The sequence below is a fragment of the Manacus candei genome, unplaced genomic scaffold (assembly GCF_025592945.1).
Source record: "Manacus candei isolate 608988 ecotype Guabito, Panama unplaced genomic scaffold, ASM2559294v1 h1tg000049l, whole genome shotgun sequence".
NCBI lineage: Eukaryota > Metazoa > Chordata > Aves > Passeriformes > Pipridae > Manacus > Manacus candei.
The window spans coordinates 14,422,169-14,448,478 of record NW_026138097.1 but is presented as its reverse complement, the minus strand read 5'-3'; the positions used below and the strand labels follow the sequence as shown (position 1 = coordinate 14,448,478).

At 37.7% G+C, this 26,310-nt stretch overlaps 1 protein-coding gene across 4 annotated transcripts in view; it reads right to left on the bottom strand.

Annotated features, from left to right (window-relative positions):
- LOC127476334 (uncharacterized) overlaps positions 1-26,310 on the bottom strand; it is a 182,343-nt gene that overhangs the window by 50,863 nt on the left and 105,170 nt on the right. For all 4 annotated transcript variants that reach the window (XM_051799163.1, XM_051799164.1, XM_051799165.1 and 1 more), the window contains 2 exons: positions 5,154-5,372; positions 3,046-3,298 (listed from right to left, as the gene is read on the bottom strand). In XM_051799163.1, coding sequence (XP_051655123.1) covers positions 3,046-3,298; positions 5,154-5,372 — 472 coding nt within the window. The remainder of the gene's footprint in view (positions 1-3,045; positions 3,299-5,153; positions 5,373-26,310) is intronic.

The following is a 26,310-nucleotide window of genomic DNA, read 5'->3' as shown; positions in this document are numbered from 1 at the left end:
ATCTATTATTTTCCTTTTTTTCTCCCCCCCTCATATCTAGTTCTTAAGAACTAGCTTCTGTATTGACATATTGTTGCCCTCTGCTGGATCAATTTAGAAGAATTTGAATACATATCATGGATCTTCTACTGCTCAGAGCTAAAATAAATTTCTCTCTTCACTTTTTCCTTTTTAAAGTGACACAGTGACAGCTATACCCATATTAGATCATATTGACACATTTTGCAAGGATGTGAAACTGAACCACCAAAACATCCAGTGTTCATCATTCAGAGAGAGAGTCTGTGACCTTTAGGCTTCAAGAAACCTGCACCTTTCTGAGCAACTTGGTCAAATTAATCCTTAGGAAATGTCAAAACTTTCTTCCCATTTTTGGCTACCTCCTATGCATGCAGTGACATGCACGGTAAAGGAACAACAACTACAAGTCCAATGACGATCTATAAAAGGACTGAGATTCTTGAGGACATTTCTGTTCTCTCTTCATCTTTTGCAACACTGCTAGGTTTCTATAATGGAAATTAAAGGTCCCAGGACACCAGTCATGACACATAAAGATTAGTCACTAATTCAGAACTGTCCATATTGGTAACAAAAATATTAAAATACTCTGGTTCTGTTCTATCTCTCAGTAATATCTTCTATTCTGGGAGAAAAAAAACCAAATAAACCCCAAACCCAAAACCCACAAGAAACTGTCTACCAAGAAAAATCCTCTACACAGCAGTCATGTCCTGACATTCCCTCAGAGAGGCAAAAGTCTGAATGGTAAATAAGAATAAATTTCTTTCTTATCTAAGCAGTTCTATCTGGCAAGGCAAAGATGGCATGGGAGAACTGCACTTTTCTATCCTTTTTTTCTAAAAGAGATATTCTGTCAATCTGTATACCTTCTGTGATCCTCAAAGACATGATCCAAGAAAGTTGTCTTTAATTCAAATTACTTAAATAACATTTGTCAACGTCTCTCTCAAGTACTTATCATATCACTGAGGGATGGTCACGTGAGCCTTTTGCAATGTCTACTGGTTTTTACAATTACACGTATCCATGTGGCCAAAGAGGTGTTACTGTATGCTTTTTAGAAGCTATAGACAAGTGAAGTGAGTGGGGTCCCAGGAAAGCTCTGGCAGAACTTGAACTTGAACTGCATAAGAGTTTCTTATCCCTGGAACATACTTCTACAAGCCTACAATAAATCAAACCTGAAATCACACATTTGACACAGTATTTTGGACTATTACTTGACACCCATCCCCCCCACCAATGCAACTGCCCTCTAGCCTTTCCTTGGCAATAAAAAACCATTACTTAGTAAACACAAAAACTTTTGTCTCCAGGGCTATCTGTCATCTTTCACAAGCATTAAGGTCATTTAGGATACTAAAATACATTCTAGCACTAAAATAACTCATATTACCATAACATAATATTTTAAAAAGGTTTGATCTAAAATAGATTGGCAAGTAAATCTGAAATAGCTGCTGAAAGAATGCCAGGAGAAAAAAAATTACAAATGCAATAATGAAAACACATGTAAGAGATATAGTTTCATTTGGAAAGGATACACACAGTATATTGTGTAATATTTGGACAAATGAGTTCCTACCAAAGATAATCTTGGTGGTAAGACTGCCAAGTTTTCAGTATGAAGTACAGAGAGGTGTGTATTTTTTTAACATTGTAATGAAAAAACAAGTTACTTTATTTGTATCTCGTGTTTCCTCCTGACCAAGTGCTATTTGAAATTGGTAATGATCCTGTTTGTGTAGAACTAAGCACAATTCCACTGAAGTCAATGGCAACAATTTTCTCATAGCAAGTGTGGGAAAGATAAAGGTAGACCTCAGCCTTTCTTCCAGTTTTTATGAATACATCAGCATTAGAACGGAGAAAAAAGCCTTTTAAGCATTTCGATACTTCTAGCCCGGTTATTACAGGAATACCTCTTTTTCTCTTAGGAAAAACGTATCTCAATCAGAGTAATTACAATTAAAATTCAATTCTGTGGATGTTTTATAGCACAAAATTTAAAAATAAATAAATAAATAAATAAATACAGGCTGTCCAAATGAAAACTAGAGTGTGTTGCCACATGTTCAAACTATTGCAATTACCTCTCAAGTGAGCTCCAATTAAATTTATTGAAGAGTTGAATTTTAATTTTCAAAACCATTGCAATGTAAAGAGTAAAAAGCACCTGCAGAGCACAGGTTAGCAGATGAGGAACCAAGAGATTTGAGAAAACCTGATCCCCAGCAAGGCCTGTGGATTACTGCTTGATCTAGATTGAGCAACAGAAACATAGATGACTTTGAAAGACCAACAAGGGCAGAAGGTGAGCAATACCACACCCCCAGAAAAGCTCTCAGAATCCTACACCCATCAAAAGGACCCTGTATCACATACACAGTGAGACCCAAATTTGAACTGCATCTTCTGGGAGACTAGGCATTTACCTTGGATGTGATAAAAGTTGGCAGTCACCAAAGTACTGTTGGGCTACACAGCACATACATAGAGTTGAGAGCTTTGCTCTACTGATTTTATATATGACGAAGCTCTCTTCTTAAAGATGTTTATCTTTCTATCTCACAAGTCTTTTTAGGAGTGCCAGCAAATTATGTTAACTATATTGCATGTCAGAGAAGTGCACGATAACCTCCATTTTTTTCATTTTGTCTGTTTCAGTGCTTAGAAAAATCTGAAGTGTTAATAATCAGGGTTGCTCATTAACCCATCTCCATTAACATCTAAAATTGCAGCAATCCTTTTCAAAGTAGATGCAATCACTTCAGCAGTGAATTTACTTTCTTATCTCCGTATATGGCTTATACAGTGCTCTTAGTTTTACGTAGAAACACAGTGACTCCATTGGATGGGAATTTTGTTAATAAAAAGGTAATGTATAACAATATTATTTAATTTCTTTTTAACTTTCATGTTCCATTGCCAGGGGTGGAATTTCATATCTTTCAGTGATTCATTGAATAAAACAAACTTCTACATCAAATTCTCATGTTCAAGTTATTTTAAGTGACTCACCCCCAGGAATGAATCCACTACTAACACTGCCAAGGGGTCTAGCACTGTCCATAGTCCCATTGCTATGATAAACTTTGACAAGAAGGAAGGGAATGAGTCAAACAGCTGCTGACAGCCCCATCTGATCAGGACCATAAGAAGCAGCCCTGCATTCAAGGTTAGGGGTCCCACCACAACCATGACCAACTCTTCACTGGTGTGCAGCAATGAGTTCTGGTAACACAGTTCAACAGTGTGAGGAAAGAGCTGGAATCTGTAAAAAAGCAAAAGGAGAGTGTTTGTCTGTGCTCCTAAGCAGACCATTAAAAAAAATGTAGAATCATGCATGTTGCATTGTAAAGTTGCATCCCTATCTGCGTCACAACCCTCTGACCAAAAACTGTATGAAGCTACTCAAAAAAAAAAAGAAACTTTCTCCTCCTGCCTCTGTATCCTTTGACTCCCTCTGACTCTCAGTTCACTAGGTGCACCTCCAGGCCCTTGGGACTGTGCAGGAAAGGCTATACAAAGATGTTACCTCCCAGAAGCACCATCATGAGCACAGGCCCCAGAAGCTTACCTGTATCTGCATACTGCAGCACCTTTGGGCATTGCATAAAGTAGAAAATCTGATAAGGAAGACATAGTTTTTAGCATGCCTAAAAGTGGTTGGAAATGTTCCTCTCGCCACCATGAGATCACGAGATTTGCAAAGCTCATACAATGAGAAATTTGCTGGCACTGTAAGAGACATGAACTGCATGGCCATGTGAGCTACATACAGAAGCTGTAATTTAAGGTAAAAATTTCAATCCAGTTGAAGTGGTTTAAATTCTGTTCCTAGCTAAACGTAAAGTGGTTTGATTCTCACTTTGGTTCTGACTTGTGAGTGTTACCACTATATTTGTTAGGAGCAGAGAGTGCTCAGCTCAGTCTTATGTTGTTCAGGCACACAGCTACAGACTGGGATGCTGATCCAGGGCATTTTGGCTTGAGAACGTTATCCATTATCTAGCTGACTGCCTGGGACAGCTGTGACTAGTGGCTTTGAACATGACCACCACTCTCTCATGCATTGATTCCTTCTGCTGAGTTTCCTTTGTTTTCACAGATTCTCGATGCTTGGCCTCCCAGAAGTTTTAACACCAGCTGGTTGAGCACACATGGGATGTGCAAGGACAGAAGTGAGAGATGGTTTGCTTTGCATTAAGATCTAGAAGACCACCTTAACAATACCCAGAACTGTCCAGAGTCCACTCAGTACAAATTTTATCCAATAATCAATCCCACTATCACAGGAGATATAGGTTGGAAAGTTGTATGCCACTGGCTCCTACTGACTGATTCAGGTTTGCGCGATGCCTTAAAGTGAACAAATAAAAAAAAGTTTCTATTGGAGAAATCGTCCCTTTCCTAAGCACGATTAAAGTTTCTTATTCTGTAAACCCATTCTCTACCCCACAGCAATATGTAGAGAATCGGGTATATATCACTAGTGGACTTGTTTTCCACCTTTTTTTCATGTAAGTAGTGACAAGCAATGATTTTCCTGCAACTCTCTAGGGAGCTCTAATTCCTGAGCTAAAGTCTATGTATCATAGAGTTAAAATACGTCAACCCATTGTAGTACTCACAGTAAAACTGATATATCAAAGTTAAATTCTTAGAAGTATTTTACTCATAGATCACTTCAGTAATATGAAATATGGTTTGAATGCTTCTTCAGTTTTGTGCACTTCTTAGGCATTTTGAAATACTTTATCCAAAATGATAAATGATTCTTCTGGAAGATACATCACCTGTTAGGTAATCTCAGAAAGAAGAAAGGTAGGCATTGACACAGGACACACAGATGGACACATTGTGTTCTGGGTTTAAAGTTTACATTACTAACACCTCTACCTGATATGTAAATGTGACCTCCTAGGGTCACATTTGCATATCAGATCATCTAGAATCTGGATGCAGTCCTTGATCTTAGTCTCTGCAGAGGCTCCTATCCGGGCTTTCATGTAGAGCCCTTAGCACAAGTCTTAGTCATTGATTCTCTTCACAGCTCAAAGGAACTGCTTTGAATCAAGTTATTTGGAGTAATATTCTGACTGAGAAAAGAGTTTAGCAGGACTTACTTTGTAACAGGTACGGAGATGGTCTGAAGGAAGAGCCATTGGCTCAAATAATGCAGGTAAAGTCTCACGAACCAAAGCAAAACTACTAGCAGTGCGAGTAGCCAGAAGTCCCTGGAGCGCCAGTGTGTGGCTCCCAGCTCTGAAAAGACTGTGTATGCCACAAAATGGAAATGCTCCACAACCTGCCGGTACAGTTTCACTTCAGCAGCAGAATGGCGGCTAGAAATACATGGAAACAACACAAAGAGTCATTCGTAAAGACATTAAAGGAATACCAGTTGCTAAAACACTGTAGAGTCCTGTTATACAGGTAATTTGGTACAGATTCTAATCATAACTTTTGACTGAACAGTGCATCTGACAGTAAAAAAAAATAAAAAAGAATGTTTTTCCATGGCAAGCCTAGGTGAGAGGTGGCTTCCTCACAGAAATCATGCTGTCACTTTCATAAAGAAGACGACAAATCACATTTAAAATTAAGTTTTTAAAAGACTCTTGCTTTCATTTTGATTTTAATTTTCTCACAAATTGCTCTCTGAGGAACACTTTTTCTCTTATTTCTCTTCAGAGAGAATGGTAAAAGAACTTGTCATATTTGTACTGAAAAGTATTAATGTTATTGAAAACCCGTGAACAGCTTTTTGGCATTTGGTTAAGAACATTTGGTCAAATATCTCAGTACACAATGTGGGCTAAAACTCCTCTTTAGTTTCAAACGAAAGAGAAAATAAAAAGGAACTTGCACTGTAAAAGGATTCTTCTACTGAGTGTGGTGTGATTTGCCCTTTAAACTAATTACCATAGTGCTTCAAAGGGGGTGGAGGGAGGAAAAGAGACACAGAGATGCAGCCTTGGCATTATATTTCCAAGAAACTGGAGTCTCTCAGCTGATTCAAAGCTGAAAAGACAGTAGCTCCTTTGACCTTTGAAAACTTCTAACTGCTATGCTTATTTCCACCAATTTAAACGACTAAGCAGCTGAGATGCACAACTCTAGGACTGAATATGATGTCATCATGCTCAGACTGTTATTTATGTTGATTAAGGCTTCTGAAAGTTCAGAAATATAAAGATCTTTTTGTGGAAGAAAACATACTGGCTTTTTAAAGTGTAGCATATGACTGGAGAAGAAGCAACAGACACACTTGCGCTGTATTTTATACACTTTTAAAGCACTTTCATGTCTACACATATTTCTTAAATAGCTTTATACATTTCTTTCTTCAGCAGTCACAAAGAGAACTGTGAATAACAACAGAGAAACTTAAAAGGTTTCTGCATTTGTTCTAGGTTTGAATGAGAAGGAGAAATAAAAACACCACACTTGCCAGCCATAGGTCTGGATTTTGAGACCAGCCTTGGCATCATATTACTCATGATCCTCAGTGTTGAGCAGGATGCATGCATTGGAGAGAGCATGCTGTCAGCCAGTTCTTTTTCTCATGAGAAGGCTCAGGCTTTAGTTACCTGCTTGGTTGAAGAAGGGGATGAGAAGTTGTCAGAAACACACCACAAAAAAACCCCCAGGTTTTGGGTGACTAAAAGGCTTCAAGTACAAATCACTAAAACTTCTTGCAGAAATGTCTATTGGGCTGAGACAGCTAATCCTTGCAGTGACTGTAGTTTGATCTGTCAGGGGTTTTGAAGGTTTTTTGAGACATTTCAGTCCATTTTTCTCATATCCCAATCAGTCATAAAGTCCTACTTTAGAGACTCAGGACTACATCATGAATCACCTTCCTCATACTGTAATTATTTTCCCACAGCAGCCTACAGGAACATCACAACACATTTCATTAACATTATGAATTCATAGTCTAGGTTTGTGTGAGAAAGAGACAAAGAAAAATGTAAAATAAGAAATATAATTGACTATGGTATTATACTACAATAACCATGGAATTCTGAATGTTCTGAACTCTGCAGCCAGATTGCCCTACGCTTCCTTTCATATAAAGATATTTTTGTCATCTTTAATAGCTTCCATCAAAATTTACTGTTGAGGCATTCACTCCTTGAGAATAGTTAAGAAGGCAGGATTAGCCACACTGGTATTTTAGTTAGACCAAATAGTTTGTTGTTTGTGCAAAAAAAAAAGAGAGAATAATACTATCTTAGCTCATAATACTCTACTCATCCTTCATCAAACAAGCAGAATTGCACAGATGTCCCACCCAGCCTCACCCATTTCTGAAATCCACATCCTACAGGGATCATTGCCAGTCTTCACCTCTGTGCCGAGAACACAACTAATCATGTATTTTTCACAAAAATCTGGATTTAGATCAACACCTCATTTCATGCTGGAATCATTTACTACTAGATGATCTAGGCTCAATTTACTAAATGAAGCTGCCTCCGCATAGGCATCACCAGAGTGAAATGTTCAGTGTGACACCTATAAAAGGTTTCAAGATGTAAATCCTTCCTTCCAACCCAGCACAGAGATGGAGAAGGAGCATACAGAGCTCAAAGCACTAACAATACCGAGTCCTCTTTCATTCACAGCAGTCCTGGAGCACCAGAAGTACTGAAAAACCTTAGTAACCAAAATATGGGGTTTGGAAGGTGAGTTTACTTCTTCCTCACTGAGGCAGGACCTGTTGATGCAATCAGCACTTTCACAAGAGCACACTTATTCCAGCTCTGTCTCTCATTGTGTGGAAGCTGCTTGTGCAAGCACTGTGAGCACACTATACAAAGTGTTGTCATTGAACTTCCCTAAGGTTTAGGCAGCAATGAAAATATTCAACCTGTGCTTTCATCACTTCATTGCTTCCCAGATTACTTCCACTTTCAGGAGGTTAAAAGAGAGCTAATGTTTCCCCCTGTGTACTATGTCGTCCCTGTCGTCTCAGCCACGAGAATGCACTTACTCAATAAACTTCTAAATGAAAGTAGAGAAATTCAAAATATGTTCACTTATCAAACACAAAAGCCTTCCATGCAATGACCCTGCTTAAACCAGCGGAGCAACATCCGTGATGCTTTAGCTGCATCTTTCCTCTGAAAAAACAATAGCAGCCCAGAAATTCAACAGAAAACCAAGCTTGATGGAATATTTCCATTGGTAGAATCAAACATTAGTTTTTATTTTTAGAACAGCAATTTTTTTAAGGCTTTATGGTTTTCATCAAACACCTTGGTCATAATTTCCTGCCTTTAAATGGAAATCAAAATCCTCTTTACTGTTTAATTTGTCAGAAGTCCAGATTCTGAGTGTCACTTCTGTGATTCTTTGACATGAGCACCACCAGCCAGTGGTAAAAATTGGTGGAAAATGTAGCATATGCTACATGGGAAGGACTCAGGGAAGGTCCCAACCTATAAGTGGAATATCTTCATTTACTTTAACACAAATTCTGTTGACTCCAACTCACTTGTAATCTTCAGCAAACTATTTCTGAGTACTCATTAATCATGTTATAGGGCTGTTTACTGGCTGCCACTTCAAAACACTGGGCTTAAATAATCTCTCTCACTGACTGTTTTGAAAAATGAAGAAAGAAAGAAGCAGAAACATGAAATGAAATGCACCAAACAAGTGGAAACAGCCCCTTCAAATACTTTTAGCTGGTGTTAGTAGTGAAAGCTTTAGGATGGAGTGATGGTGCTGGCAGATACAGTTTTCAGAAGAGATATAAAGGTGCTATAGGATAGAGAGCATCAGTATTACCTTTTAAAAACCAAACAACCCCTTCATCCACAAAAAAACCCAAACCAAACCAAACTAAACAAAAAAAACCAAAACAAAACAAAACAAAAAAAAAAAAAAAGAAAACAAAAAACCACTAAAACCAGAAAACCCCAACAAATCTCAACACTTGGGTGAAAACTGTGTAAAGTTCTAAATGAGAAGTCACTTGAGTATTGGATTTATCCATGATTCCTCGGATTACTGGTAAGTAATTTGGCTGAATGTTTTTGTTCTAGGGCATTAGTTTTGCATTTTTCTTTGAGAAATGCTGCAATAACAAATAGCAGAGACCAAATTACCATAAAAGCATGTCAATTATTTGAATGGAAATTGTTCAGAAGGAAAGAAACGCACAGATTCTCCTAAGCTGCAGTTGATGATGATGATGGCAGAAAAGTAATGGCTGATAGAAGGTAGTGTGTACTGTTGGGTGACACTTTGCTGCTGACAAACCATGGTGAACATTTGTATAATGCACTGCAAGACTGGCATTTAGAACTGGTGTGGGGGGGTAGATCATCAGTCTAAGCAACCCTGCTTCCTCTCAAAGTACATTGGTGTCTACCAGCTGAGGTATTCAGGATCTAGTCCTGAATGTATCTATTATTGACATTTCATAAAATATGGCAAAATAAATGTTCTTTGTCACCCATAGAGACAGAGAAGAATTAAAGAGCAAATGCAGACACAAATTACTACTTTATGCAAATTAATTTCAGGGAGTCACACGCAGTCTTTACAGCCCAAGAGTCTGTGCAACGTATTTACTCAGTTCACAAATAAAAAAAAACCTCCCCACCATCACCCTAAATGGTGGGTGTTCAAACTTAGTGTTAAGTTCTTTATGGCTTATCAACAGAAATAAAGATGCAGAAAATATTGCCCAGTGTTACTACAATGAAATGCTATCACTTTCAGTGGAAAATCACACCTCTATCTGAAGGCACATCTAAAATTAATATATGTAGCCCTTCAAATGGAAACCAGTTAGAAGCACCACTGGTGAAGCATAAGGCAGAAGAGAATATGGTTCATTCCATTGTGCACAACATAAACATATACATAAAACATAAAATTTTATTATCATTAGAGGGATTTTATTATTATTCCTTCTGCATAATATTTTTCCTTTTCAAAGCTTGTATTGTGTTACCAGGAAATTGCCATTATTCCAGGCTGTATGGTGATGATACAAATGACTTGCCCAATAAGCCAACGGCAGAGCTGTGAACCGAACTCTGCTGAGTTACAGTCCATTATTCTATCCACTGGATTCCTAATAAAATATTACATTTTTGTTTATTTGTATGCAAAGTGAATATAAGCAGGGAGAACATTTGCCAACAATATAGACACTGTTTTTTCTCATCTCTTTCCAGGACACACCTATGCTTCATATTCTTCAGTTTGCAAGCACCAAGAAAGCTGGCATCACAAAGAGTTACAAAGGTTATCTAGAGGATTTCTTCTGCAAGAGAGGTGACAAAAGACCTGAGGGGACATTAAGTGGTTCCTTAACATAGAAATGCTCATAGGAGGATTTGTTCTACAGCTTACTGAAAAATCCAAAATCGTGGTATAGAAGAAATGCTGAAAATCATGACAGGTTTATTTTTCAGGTGCACCTGTGGTGGAAAAAAGAAACCGCCAGAAGCATGCAAAATCCAAAAACACTGAATGAGGGATTTAGGAATTAAACATTCTTGCAAAACAGGAAAAATAGTAATCCAGTAACTGCAATAGTTGTTTTGGTTTGCTGCAAAGAACATGACACAGGTATGTGAATGCACCCAGAGCGATTGTGGCCGAGTTCCTTCCGAGTTCCAGGCTGTGCTAGCTCATGGGAGATGGTCAGCAGGTAGTAAAGTCTGAATTAGCAACAGCCTAGGTGTGTTTGCATCACATGCATAGCCAGGAGCCGGATACAAACGTATCAGCTGAATTTTTCCCACAGCCCTCTCACGGGGTTATATGTTGGCACAGCTGTTGCCTTGGAGGGTCCACCACATTCTTCCATACTGGGGGATGGACATTGTTGGTCAGTGGGCCAAGCCATGTTCATTAAAGAGGAAGGGAAGAAAGTACTGACAGCTTCATACTCCTCTGGATACAACTGTATTAGCCCGAAAATGGTGGACACAACTTTCACTATAAAAGAGTTTACGAGAACAGAAAATTGGTAAACAGCAGCAGATTCATGTCGTCAGTAATGCCTTTACCCAACAGTTTTAGGTTGGTGGAGAAGTCCATCTCCTGACTTTAGCTAACTAAGAATTTCCTGAGGGAATTAACTGAGACATTCACGAGAAGAGATTTCTTACCAAGCTGAGGAAGGAAGCACTGGAGGAAGAAAGAATCACAAAATTTAAGCAGAGTGGCAGTAGTGCTGGAGGACAGTGTGGTTCCTTGCAGAGAGCTGGCAAAGCTTTGCACATTTCAGCTTTGAGCAGCATCTGACAATGACATAGCAAAAATGACAAAACCCAAATTATTATTGTCAGCCCTGCAGTTTAGGTAGGCAACTAAAACTTTGCTTATTTCATGCTTTACTGCATTTTCAAGAGCTTATTGGCTTGGCAAAATAGTCTGGAAATCTTACAGGAACAGACTTTGTTCAAACATTCCAGTCTGGCTGCTTCCAGCTCTGGATGGGTACAAACATGAAGCAAGGAAACTCGAGTGCAGCTTTCAGAACTTTTAAGAAGCTCTGTTTTATATTTCATTCTAGAAAGAAACAAAAGGCAGCAGTCAGCCTCTGTTATTCATCCTCATGACATGACTAGGCCAGTCAAGGAGCAAAAGGAAGCATGTAACTCCTCCCCTACTTCTTGCCCTCTGACTGCTTTAAGTAAATAAGATGACAATAAATGAATGAGAAAAAGACACAGCCCACACAGGGAGGATGCAAGATGTCAGCAGAGGTATAGATCTCAAAAAACACAGCACTATCTGTGAAGCTGTTCACCCAGAAAGTAATGCCGAATGCTCAACCTTGTGCATGAGCAATAAAACAGTGTTTAGGACCTGGAGAAGAAGTTTATAGGGTCACCAGGGTAATAAATACACATTCAAGATCATTTCAGTTAAAAAAGAAATGGAAAACTATACGAGGAGAAATGTTAGACTTAAAACATCTATAGACATTCAGGAGAATCAAGATAAAAAGCCTTTCATTTATGCTAATAGGAGCAGTGTACCCTGCCCAGGAGAAAAAGAAATACACATATATATGTAGGTAGTACTCCTGCTTAAACTAAGTCCCCTGTACCTGATGCGTGGAATGGTTTCTACCTTGACACAGAAAACATCCCCAAGGACATTTGCTCTGTCTGGAGGAAAAATGCAATCTTCCTCCTGACCAAATACATATCTACTTCTGAGAGCCACTAAACACTCAAACACCATCTGTGAGCTGTGCATTCATCTGTAACACACCAATTTAGCTGGCAGGCCATAGGGAAACAAGACTCTGAAGTTGCCAAGTTAAAATGGCAATCCAGTACCAGTTGAAACTCCACCAAGCAAACAGGTGAGGCTACCAGTGAACATTGTAGCAGAGAGTGATGAAGCTTCAAAATAAGAAAAGGTATTGTGGAGTGGATTGAAAAAAAAAAAAAAAAAAAAAGGAAAAAATGGCACAGCTTTGATCTCTTCTGTCCTGTACTTAATGAGCAGCAGCATCACACTAGGAGCATGGGTCTGTACAGCTGGAGTCAAACAGCTGCCTTCCTTCAGTGAGAACCAACAGACTTGTAGCTGCTGTGGGCAGAGCAGACAGAACACACACAGCACATCATGGTCCTCCATTTCATAAAAACCTCATTCTGTCTGGCTGTACAATGATGAAACTTCATCTTACACAGACAGGCCACAAGTCAAAGTCCCTTGACTTCTATCTGGTTTTCACAGTAACAGGCTGAAACAGAAATTGAATTCCTGCCTGCTTGCATTGCTTTCCTTGGCACAATTAAATAGTATGTGTGTGAAAGTGCTGAAGTTGGGATGTCAATTGTTAAACCAAATGCACCATTCACTTCACGTGCAGATTTGTAATAATCATGCACCATAGGAATAGGGGTATATAAAGATGAAAGAAAAATAGTGAATCTACTGATGTAAGCTTGTACATTAAAATTCTTATAAAACACCATTAGTGTTATTCCAGTCAGATCTCTGGAAGCTTCTGTACTGACCTGACAAAAATTACCTTTCCTTGTTCGTAACAAATTTTACAAGGAAGAACTAATCTGGAAAAAATTGCTAGAGTCTGGAGGAACAATGGAACATGTATTTAGCAAAATTTTGACATTGGAAATTATCTTTTTTACTTTATTTCAACTACAATTTTTTATTTTTATTATTTTATGCAGCACCGTGTCGATGAACAGAAGTGTTTGACTCAGGAATAGCAATCCATGAAGAGAATGAAATATGATGTGACCCAGGTAACATCAATTAGAATACAGTTAAAAATAAATCCTTGTGGATTTAAACATGGGCACACAAGGTAATAAACTACACCAATAATGTAATACATTAAAAAAAGAAATCTCACAAACAGGAAATTGTCTGCAATGTTTAGGGTATTTACAAGGTATGCATTGTTCAAATATAGCTATAGCAAACTGTTTTGGAAAAACTCTTCATCAAAGTTTTGATAAAAGAAAACAATATCAAGTTTGGGTGCATGGCTGATGCTATAACACTACTTACTACAAAAACCAAAACATTTTTGCTTTAATACCACCTGTTTTCTTAAAGAAGCAAATCTATGTTAGGCCAGCTTAATTAAATCTTTAAGAGCCTTAGAAAAGAAGGGAGTTATGAGCAGATGCAGAATACTCTAGGATACTATTATATTTAAAACACCATTAAACAGTTATCAAGATGAGAAAACTGAGATACTGTACAGATATCTTAAATTCAATTACTTTATGAAAAACACAGCTATAGGAAATGTTAAATTGAAATCTTTTTAAAAGATCTTTATAAACACTACTGAAATTATGGTGGAAATTATCCATACAATTTAGTCAAACAAAATGCATCATGTAATAACAGTATTAACTTTTTCTTTTCAGTTTAATGCTGTGTTATTATATTTGCTGCCTATTTTAGAAAGTAATTTGTGTTGATGGCTCTGGAGAAAAACCAAGCATTAAAGAACTAATTTAATTCCTTCTGAGCTATGTTCAATTCAAAAATATTTCTTTCAGAATGTCCCAGTACTGCAGAATCTGACTAGAAATCCACCTTGAACTATGTGCACTTTGACTAACTCTCTGCCCAAGGCAAAATGATCCTGCATTCAGCAGGGTTTTATCCTGGTCTTCTAAAGGACTTACACAGAATGTACCTGATATAACTGGACCAGAATGTCAACCATGATAGAAATTATGATCAAGACATAGAGGATACATAATGAGAACCTTATCTATTTTACAGTGGGCTGCTATTGGTAGGGGAGTACCTTTAGGGGGTTGTTTACAGAAATCAGGTCTCCCTTCTTTAAAATAAAATATAGAAAGAAAAAGAAAGAAAGAAAGAGAAAACTGTATAATTCCTTGTGCAGTGCTCTTCTTCCTGCTTGTTATACTGTATGACATAATGGATACTAGCTGTGTTTAAGGTGTTAAAGTACTGCTATAATAGGTTGCCTGGCAGCCTTTGGAAAGAAATTTCACAAATTTTCTTTCAACATGAAGACATGGCTTTATTCCTCTGGTTCCACAATATAAAACAGAAATTTAAAAATTGCCACAGCTTGTTTCTCAAAAATCAATGCATGATTGCTAGCTGCACTGGGAGTTTGAGGGATATCCCCTTATCAGAGGCAATCTCTAGATAACATACTTTCCTCTATTGCCCATAGCTGCATGTAAGACATGGCAAGACAAATGTCAGCTTCCTTTTCTATTGGTGTCATCTATTGATCCAGTGAAATGCTCTTCATCTGAAACTTCCTTCCCAAAGGGGACATTTGCTACGAGAAGCAAACCTTTCTTCCCGATGCTAAGAAACCCTAAAACTTTCTGCTAATTACTGCACAGTACTATAGCAACATATAGTTCTAAAAGTGTAAAAAAAAACCAGAGAAAGCGCAAATGAGGCAGATGCCATCCTTTTCCTGGTAGAAATGTTGTTTTATAATACTGAAAATGTAATATAATAATAACAAACTCATTATGAGTTTTCTGTGCGCACTAGAAAAAAATGTACTCTGGGTCTGTGCTTTCCTTTGGGGACATTTCCTCTCAGATGCATTCAAAAGTGCTATCTGAGATGTGCCTAAGTGACTCCAGTATGAGACAAAGCACAAAACAGTGTTACCATGAGAAACAACAGTATCAGCGAATAACAAGAAGCAGAGGGGTAGGTAAAGGATGCTGGAGTACAAAAAGGACACTATGTATACAAAAAATAGTCCTGGTAAAAACACATTTATTTGTGCGTCTATAGAGATAGGAGAGAGAGATAGCATAGTGTGCTGGTCTAAGACAACAGCACCATCAGAAAAAGCTTTAGCTATCAAGAAAGCAGAAATTGAAGATGTAGAAAAGACACATCCTTTTAAGAATAAAAACTGACTTGTAAAAATGCATAGCTAATCAACACCCATATGAATCTTTACAGTTTCAGAGAGGTTTTGGTATGGCTCCTAGGTAATTGCAATTTCATCAGACTGAAAAAGAACAACCAAAAGAAGCATTTATAAAGAAAATAATCAAATATTTCACTAGCACTGGAGTATGTTGGACTTGATATTCCTAACCAAAAGATAGTTTTGCTCAAGAGTAGAGGCACACGCTTTAAATATGTCAATAAGCTTGTTCCTTCAGTTCAAATATAAAGTATCACACTACTCATCCCCTCCATGCACAATTTTTAAAATGCAACCATCTAAAGGAGACTCAGTTGTGATGCTTCACTTATACAATAAGGATTTTCAGGAACAGGGGAACTGACTTTCTGGAAGGTTGCAGCTGAGCATTTCTCTCTCTGTGGGGGCAATAGCAGAGACACTTCCCCTCTGGTCTACTCTTGGTCAACAGGTTCAGAAGTCACCAGAGGAAGAGTGACAGGTAGCCTTACTGCATATACCGTGCCTTCCTAAGATACCTTGCTAAGAAAAAAAACCCCCAGTGTTCAGGAGCCATTAGACCAAAGCTTCCGAAATAGAATAAAGCATTTGGGCAGAACAAAAGCCTTGTTATTTTGCTGTCTCTGACAAACAATAGTTGGCATGTATTGAACTTACCATGCAAATTAACTTCTCTGTTTGTTTGAGATTTTTTTCCCTGTGTATATTTGTCTGAAAGTGTATTTGTAAATAATACAGTTTATTGAAACTGTTGAAAGAATTTATTTTTCTTAAAATCATAGAAAATATGATTTTTAACTCTTTTTACAAAGACATGATTCTGCTTTTTCTTGGAACCTTTAGATTTTTCATCAAAGAACTCCAAATGCCTGAAAGACATACTTCAGTTTTTCAAAGAGCCAGGTTCATCCAGACAACAATGTAAGAAACACTTAAATAACCTTCAAGAGTCACCACAGAGGTGATTCTGAATTTCAGCTTTAGAGTTCTCCTATTCTGCTGAAAGGCTGGATTACTGAGGGAGAGAAGGGGGGCAATCAGTTTGCCAATCAGCTTTAACACTTATTAATTTTCTAACTTTCTACCTACAATAAAGACAATCACAGTCACAATCCTAGAGGACAAAATCCCATTATCTTAGACCCATAAGGTTTCCCACTGCGGGTCTGAATTCATTCAGACAAGATTTCACTGGCTTGCAGTAGACTGTGCTCCTTTGACTCAATGCAATTCATAACTTATTCAAACAGAAGCACCTACAAAATAGTCATATCTTCCTCAGCTGGACAAACCTACCCTTGTCAAAACTCAGTGTGACAGACTAACAGTCCTATGGGTCTGATGCTTCTTCCCTCTCCTACAGCAGGATCCTTATTGCTCCTTCCTTCCTGTCTAGAGATTTTTGTTTAATTGCAAAGCCTAGTAACTACATGCATTGACACAGTATTAATTTTGTTCAGCTGAGTAGCCTGCTCACCTTTCTATGAGTTCCCATAAGTTTTGTAGCAGTGTATGGATGCAAAAGCCTCAAGAAGTCAGGGAGGGCAGTTAGGGTGAGGTTTCCCAAGATACAAAAGCAATTCAGCTGCTGAAATGTAACTAGGAAGAACACTGTGGTTACAGGACCCAGACTACTCTGAAAACCTCCTCTTTGGTTCAGACAATAATGCTCTCTCAGGTTCTCAGTATTTTATAGCCTCTTTTTCTTGCTTAGTATGTAGCCTTAATAATCTTTATTTCCTTAAGGATCAATCTAAAACTTACTTGATCCACAATGCATCAGAACTTACACTTATGGTAAAACTTTAGTTTTCACATCTAGTATCTTGTGGGTGATATTTTCGTTGCAGAGCCTTAAAATTATTTTAACACAATACATTATTTTTTTATTTTTCTTCAGTTTAAACCTGAAGGCAAATTGATTCACAGGTCATATTTTATGCTATTCTTTCAGCTTAAAGACTTCAAATCATTACAGAAAAAAAAAGGAGATAGAAGATTTTGGTGGTTTAGTTGTGTGGGGTGGGGATTTTTTTTTGCTTATTAAAGTTTTTGCTTGCTGGGCTCAAGGTTTAAAGGTAAAATTTACAAAGACAATGCTTTTTGACAGTGAATCTTCTGCTACATTTTCAGAAGCACTCAGCAAATTCCAGCAGCGGGTTTCTAGACACAAAAGACAAATACAACCACTCCGTGATTTAGATTGGCTTTCTGTTTGTGGGTCATGAGACTCACTGCTGAGCATGTCAGAAGTTGGCTGTTGCATTTAATGCAGGTTGTCAGCAACTTCATAGTTCCAATAGCAAAAGGAAGAGTGTGCTCTGGCTTTGGTTTTGGGGTATTGGATGGGGTTTTTCCACCCTTCCTTCTTTTGGGGTTTTGATTGGAATCTCGGATTGCAGTTAGTGAATAAATTCAGTTACTGCAAAAGAATCAAATTAAAAGTATGGAACAAGCTGGTGCTTTGAAAAATGTTGAATTGCATAGATTTCCTTTTTTCAGAGACATCATTTAACATTCAAAATAAATATTAAATTTCCCTTCAGTTTGAAAGTTTAGAGTCACTTATGAAACTAGGAACAATAATCATACTATATTATGCCCTGTCTCATGTATGCCTCAAGAGGGCTGTGACTTGTCGTAGCATGAAGGAACCTGAAAAATGATTACTTGCTGCTTTAAACAGAAGATGCATAGCTCAGATGCTCATTAATGAAGCAAAGGAAAATTAATTGACATGTCTAATAGTTCTTCTAATATAGCCTCTAAGCCTTGATGTGTCAATTGTCAAATTACCCCTGGCGTTCTTTCTTTGTCTCAGTGATCTTGTGTTGCATTGCTAGGAGAGAAAATTAACATCACTTTCCTTGGCCTCTCTCAGTGTACTTTCTGGGCAAGGGTGCTAGACCTACAGAAAAATGAGATGCATGTCAACCCAACTGCCTTAACCTCTCTCCAGATCAGGCTTAACCTCTCAGACTGCAGAACTCCAGCTTTGTGACTGATCTGTGTCAATGATGCATCTTTCCTGGGGCATACAGTGGAAAAACAAACAAGCTTTAAAAAGCCTAAATGTATTAGCCTTTCTATACATCCTTGCCACTCTTGTGCATTCCTTTGACTTAAGTTAGAGTTTCTTTCAGCAAGCCAGGATCCTCTCTGCCTTTTCTCCCCCAGCAGTGGTCTATCCTCTGAAAGAGCCAGCCTCTTTCACCCAACAACAGGCTTCCTTGCTTGCTACAACATAGGCAGTGAAAGAGCATTCTTCTTAGAGCTTCCCTTCTTTTCACGTTATTATCACCCAATCCAGGTTGGAAGAAAAGCTGTTTCCAATCATTTGCCTGTTAGTCATCTCTCTGTCTGACAGCAAATTCTTTGGTCAAGACTGTTATAATGTGTATATTAGGGTCATCTAAGTTTATGCAATGGAACTTTTTAATCATCTTTGCTGTTTCATCAATTGGTATTTCTATCCTACATAAAGTTAGGAAGAAAAGGAAACACAGAAAAGGCATATAAGTGATATATTACATCTGCTGTCTGCAGTGTGGCACGAAAGTCCATTGGATTCTCAACATTAAACAGCATTTGAGAACCTCACATTGGCAGATTCTTTAAGTCCTAATTCCAGAAACTGAAGAAATCCTGATTTTAATGTGATTTGTTTGGGGCTGGTTTTTCGTACGTAGATTAAGTTATATGATTTGGAAATTAGCCCCCTAGCACATCACAGCAATAAACCACCTAAGAGCCATACTGGAAAATACAGTTCTTTGTTAAGAATGAAAATCACTGCATAACAACATGTCAGATCTCTATGATTTTGAAAAAAAAAATAAAATTAAAAATCATTAAGATATTTTTCATTCTGTATTAAATTATCTCAACCATTCTTCTTAGGGGATATCTTCATATCTTTAGCCTTTCTCATAAGAAACAGATTTGCATGTTCTGCGGAGCATGAACACGTTCAATCCAGTAGTCAGGAAAGTACTACATGAGTACTGCCCCATAGAGCTGCATGTGTGCAGTAAGTCTGAGGCATCTAGAGAGTACCAGATTTCTTTCACATTTGAAGGCTGTTGTCCACACACAATAAGTTTAACATGTCTCAAGCACAGAGGAGTCCCTTCTCATGTGCTGTAGAGCAAGACAGTACAGTTGAATGCATGCATCTGGAGTTGCCACATGGGCTGTCAGAGATCCAGATATCTTAAACAAATGTTGAAATTCTTCAGCTTGCACCCAGGCCCAAAAGGAAGAATTTGGGAAAAGCCATGTTCTATGAAGCTGGGTGAGAAATGAACATAAAATTCAGTAACATTTCTCTGAATGTCTTTCTATTATGTGATAATTTTTGAATAATCCAACTATCAGTACTAAAAAGCTAGGAAATACCATAGCTATCATTGTTCCAAACTCTATTGATTTTTGACAGAAATTGAAACAAGAAAACAGGGAAAATATAGGAGAATGGGCAGAAATGGTAGAGAGGGAATTTGCGAGCAAGAATAAAGGTGTATAAAAACTATCCACACAATCCTGAAAAAGTGTGAAGGTCTGTATCTGTAACATTTTTCAATAATACACATCACAGTAAGAATACAATAAGTATGCTGAGGCATAGACAGCAAGAATATTTTCTGAGATAAAACAAGCCAGGAGCAGGTTGGGGAACTGTCCCTATAGTTCTTCTTTCATGCTGAATCCAACTCTTTTTGCTGACGCAGGCAAAGAAAACCTTCCTTACTTCATGCTACCTGGGACCTCACTTTAACTAATACATGAGGGTCTCCTAGAAGGTTTTAATTGCAGAATAGAGATGTATGAAAAGTAGCTTTCTCTTCATGTTAAGATTTTTAAAAGACAACTCTGATCCCAAGCTGGGATGAAAAAGTTGAAAACAAAAAAGTTCATGTACTGATACTTTGGTTAATAAAATTATTTGTTTTGATAATTTAAAGTGCTTTGAAATGATTTTGACCTTTTCAATAGAAAATGAACCCATCTGTATACATTAAAATGTGTGAAAAAAGTAATTTCAAAACAAATTTTCTTTTCAAAATATCGAGATGGAATATTTCAAGAGTCTCCAGATTTTGTTCCAATTATCCTTTCCTGAACTAGAAGAGCTAACGCCAGCTCTTTCCCACAATTTCATTTTTTGAAAGTCATAGTTTTCCAGGGCAAAGTGCTCAAAAAAAACCCAACTTCAATCAGAGCAGAAATACCGCACATCCTGGATTCTGATGAGGTCATATGCTTCCTTCATTTCAATGGGTAGCTTGAGACAGACTGCAAAATACTGATGTGTCACCCATTTTGGCATTGTTCTGGCAAGTGTTGTGGCAGACCATACAGGGCACTGAGATTGCTCTCATAGTGAGGAGTGCAAATTGAAATAACATATTCTATTGTGTGATCCAAATGATCTGGGGATTGAACATACGTTGAGAGATTGTGCTCCAACTTGGCCAGAGGGCTGCCAGAGGCTGTGTGGGAGGACAGGGACATGCTTGGCAAGTCCCTGGGAAAGACAGAGAAGGGGTGAGCTCCACACTGAGTAGATCACACCCTGGTATGCCACCAAAAGACAAAACCAAGTTTTCACCACACAAATCAACCAGCTAAAAGGTGATTGTGAATCTGTTTAATGAGTTAACATTGAAATACTGAAAACCCTGGTTAGTTGCCTTCAATGGGCTTTGAAAATATTTTTCCCACACATCTTCTTGTCCTCCTTATTAGTAAATAAGCTGGGATTCAATTGTAGGCAAGGGCTTGGTACAGACTTGAACAATAAACTGGTTAGATTCATTAGGAGCGGAGTTGGATGACACAATGTTGGAAACATATGCAGCCAGCCTATGAGACTAGCTTGGCTATAAAAACATCCACCACTAGTTTATTTAACTTAGAATGCCAAAGGTAGGGAATGCTTGCTGTGAGCTACAGCTACTTGGGCTCTCTCACTGTAAATAAGAACAAATCAGCACACAATAAGACTTACATTGCTTTTCACACTTCCTTTCTGTAAACAGCACATACTTTCTCTTATAAATAGTGCAACTAAACTTCAGTTTTTCAGATGACATAACTGCCCTGCTGAAGCCAACAGACTTGAAAGCTAATTCACACCATCAAAGTATCTGTTTTCATTTTACTTATTTTCTTCACATGCACTTGATGTTTTTTATTCTACCACTATTTCTGAAGATTTTAAAATTAATAGTATGCTTTATTTCTAGTGCTGTATAAGTACTAAAGCAATATATTGCTTTTATCAGATTTATCAATTTTGATAAGTCAATCGTAGGGCAACCAACAAAAGAGATCTTCCAAGTACAAACATTTATTTTCCACTTTTCTTGTGTGCATTCTTATCTCTGAATAAAATTCAAGTCTACCAGTTGAAAACACACTCTCTGTAGAGACACACACGGTAAAGGCATGCTCTGAGTCCAAGACTCTTACACTATCCAGACCAGCAGACTCAGACACAGCAGGAAAGAAGGCAACACTCAGTAAACCTGGTTCATGCGGAGGCTGCAACTTTATTAAATGTAAACCACATTATGGGCTTATTTAAATTAATGGTCACAGTGGGTGCTCAACACCTCTGAAAGACTCTGCACTAGGACTAGCCATAAAATTTTCCATCGAGACTGCTGCGTGAAGGGGAGCTGAGACAAGTAGTGCTTGCCAGAAAACTGCCTTTCCATGGGAATTTTTTCTTGATAAAATGTTAAGATTTTGGTGCTGAAAAAGTAGAACTGTGGTTTTTTTCAGCAGTCCCTCTCATCAGAATCAGTAACCAGCTGTTCATTTGTACTAGCCCATGTGCTGCATGAGGCGGTCTTGCCAGACCACCTCATCCATATATACCAGAGGGAAATGTACCGACGTGCAGTGGAAAGGCTGAGATACCGCCCTGGGCATGGGACATGCACACAGCCTGCCTTTAGAGGTCTTGGCTTTAGAGGAGTGTGGGGAAAGGAGACCTGAGTGACATCCCCTACACCCTCGGTCCATGTATTCAGATTTCCACCAAAGAAACCCAGGAGAACAGGGAGGGTAGGAGATCACTTCATGTCCCACCTTGCTCAAGAGGACCAGAAGACAGGGACCACAGAGGATGCCACAGGGCCTGCCTAAGTCACAGTGGGCATGCAACCAAGTGACAGCTTTTTTGAACTGAGTCGTTTAATTCCTCTGGACTGGATGTTTCAGCTTTGTTAAAAAGCTATTGTTTTCTGGAGAGGGGAAAAAAAAATCTTTTCTCTAAATTTCATTAGCAAATTAGGACTGTTAACTTAAGAATGGCTAAGGGAAAGTAGCAAGTGGTTGAACAGCAACTCACCATGGTTATGAACAGTGAAAATCTCTTCAAAATACTCAACTGAAAATCGAGGGAGACTTTTGTGCTTACAAGACAAGAGCACTCTATTGTAATTGGTTCTTACAAGAAATAGAAATATCTTAACTGAGTCAATGACAATTTTTTGCATTATTGTAATACTTAAAGTGTCAGTGTTTGATGATTGCTTTCAGCTCATAATAATAAATTCCAGACTTTTAAACATCCAAACCAATAAAGCTACATGGAGAGAATGTTTGTAATTGAAATAAAAATTATCCCAAATATAGACTAGGAGGATAATTTATAAAAATAACAGAAATACTGCTGAATCATTTTAATAACAAATAAATAAATAAGTATGGGAAGATCACACAACTGAGGCAATTAGAAATCAAACATGTTAATTAGTAATTAAAGAAATTAAATTAAAGAATCACATAAATTGGCAGATTGTACCAAAAGCAAATATATTTATACAAAAATACTTGTAAATATATCAATCTACATTTATAGTTTCATATTTTGTATAGCCCTCAGTCTTCTGGGTGTAAAAGAAAACACATATTGAGGATGACCTGGAATCACCTAAAAACATAGTCTTGTGAGTTGAACTATTTTATATTTCTATTTCCAGTCATTTATAATGACAAGACAATGATTCATAGAATCACTGATAAAGAGCAACTGTGTCCTTTTTTTTTTTTTTTCTTCCTAGCACTCCTGGAAAGCTTTATAGTAAACAATTTAGAAGATAATGAAAGGTAAAACTTCCATCTGAAAAGGTTTGATTCAACAAAATTATTGGGACAATCACTTAGGTTAAGTGTTTAGCCCAGAGGGCGGTATAAAATTTCATCAAAATTCAAACCATGCATAAATGATCTCAAACTGCAGTGTCTATTTATACCACACAACATGTTAGTCATATTTTTCACTGAAGATTGAAAGTAATGATGAAGCAACAGATAAGGATGAAAGACTGAATATGTGCTATGCCACCCATATATAATTCAGTTAGTGGCAAACATGGATTAGAAAATATCCTGCAACAGCATGTGTTCTCCAACTGCCTGAGAAAAACTGTGACCCATTAATGAGGGAAATGGGACAGCAATGAAACCAGAAATATTGCACATACACAAATGAGCCAGGTAAAGGAGAGACAGTTATTAAATCAGTGCATCAGGGATTCAAAGACAATGAGAAATGGAAATATCTTTTAGGTTTGGTGATCCTTAAAAAAAATCACTGGATTTTTTCAATCCAGAGAACAAAGCAGTGTCAGTGAAAATGGTGTCATTTTTCTAAAGCCTAAATCTTCAAATTTTGGTGAATATTATATAAAGAAAACTTCAGTGCAGACTCTCCATTTAGAGTATGGAATACATACTCTACATACTTCTTTAAGAAGAAATAACCACAGTGGAAAAAAAGTTTACACTCCTTTTTCTAGTTTAAATTTTGAACAGAAGCTTTGAGGTATGAATTAAGAAAAAGATCTATGATTTTTCATTTTAATCCCAAAGGCAGAACCTTTAGTTGACAACAGCCGCTGGAACAGAATAATAACTACAGCACATAGTGTTATTTATCAGCTGTTTATGAATCATCCCATTGAGTGTATCAGTTATACTCATACACCTGCTACAGTTTTTACCTAAACCCTTAGGACTGGCTTTGTACAATGATGCTGAACTTCAGCCGAAGTTCTGTGGTTGCTGGATGGTGAATGCAAATTACTAGTTGGCATTCCTTGTTTTATTATTCTATAAGCATCTGAGGTGCTGGATGAACTAGTAACATTGCCAATTCATGTTTCAGATAGATTGTAATGTAGCACTGAAACTGCATAGTGGAGGATTAGACAGAAACGTAAGCTGGAAGCCATGCATGGGGCTATGTGTTTGTTCAACATCATGTTAGTCTCAGCAGACTCCAAGCAGAACTAGATGTTAATGATTTGTAGCTGCCTTTTTAGGGAGGAAGGGATTAGAGGAAAAACTTCACAGATATCCTGAGGAGTTATCTCTGAATAAAAGGCAGAGGTTAAAGCTACAAGTGGAAGTAGTGGTAAGGCAAGACATCACCAGAAGAGACGCTACTGAAAAGCAGAGGGGGACTAAGTGGCAGAGGAACTTAAAAACGACTGGGAAAGATTATAGTATGACAGATGCCTCCAATGATAGCTAATTTAAATGCCATTAGGTGCATTATATTTCACATGCAGACAGTCTACAGTGTGATGGAAAGCGTTACAGTAGGTTAGCATGAAAGTTTATGCTTCAGTCAGAGTAAATTGTTATCACTTCACTGGAAATGGCACTTTAATGCTTACCTCAGCTGAGGATCTGCCCCTCTGTGTTACTGCAGCATTTGCTGTCTTTAGCAAAATACTCAGAGCAGATGCCAAAACTGGTGGAACTTACTTAAGTTTCTGCTGACTCATTGCCCCAAAAGAGAAATTATAATAAAGTTAATGAAAGTTCAAGCATTAAATAGTATTTGTACTTTATTTTGCTATTCTACACTTCCTAATTTTTTCAAAAAGAGTAATATTAAATGGAACATTTTTCCCAATTAGCATTTTTATATCTCTTATACTTAGTGTATTGTTGTATTCTTCCAATGAAGTCTAGGAAAATGGAAAATGAAGCCCGGAGTTATGTATTTTAAGCTCATTTCCCTGTAATGTTAGTAAACAGTTTGATGCATGATGTCACTAGTAGCACTATTCTTTCTTGTCTTCCTCCACTTAATGAAAATCTGTGAAATAAATGCTACAAGGCAGTACTGCTGGCATGACAAATTCCAAGCCAATAAGTCTTGCAGATGCCAAGATGTAAGCTCTGAAACTTGGCATTTGGCATTCAGAACTAGATAACCTTACTATAGTAACTACATTCACTGTATCTACAAGAGGGATGAATAAATCAACAATAATTGAACTACTAAAAGTGTCTAATTTCCAGCGTAGTGCTTCAAGCAACAACTGAAATTAAAAAACTGTTAAAACACAGCTACATACCCATACAATCTTGTCATGAATGCACTGAAGCAAAGGTTAAAAAAAAAAGAATGAATATGCATTCTTTGCTAAAAGTAGCGTTGCTTGATCTACAGTAGTGATGAACTGTATAAATGTCAGGTCCCATCTAAGTCCCACAGAGCTTGGCGTTCCCAGTAGCAAGAATATTTTATCGTTCCTGTAGCATTACTCAAAGTAGAGAAAAGGCTACTCCTGCTGCATGTGGAATGTAGTCCCTATTCTTGAAGCCTGGCAGTGTTTCCAAAGTTAGCAATGATCATAAACCCTTGAAATATGGTTGGTACCTTCCGGGCCTGATCCAAAGCCCAGTGAAGGCAAATGGGAAGATTCCACATGGCTGCAGTTTTGTATGGGCCCGGCTTAAAATATTACTTCTGTTGCCACTCGATTTCATAGTTAAGAATTTCTTACATCGTCCAAGTCAGATTTCACTGAATTTCCCATCCACCCATC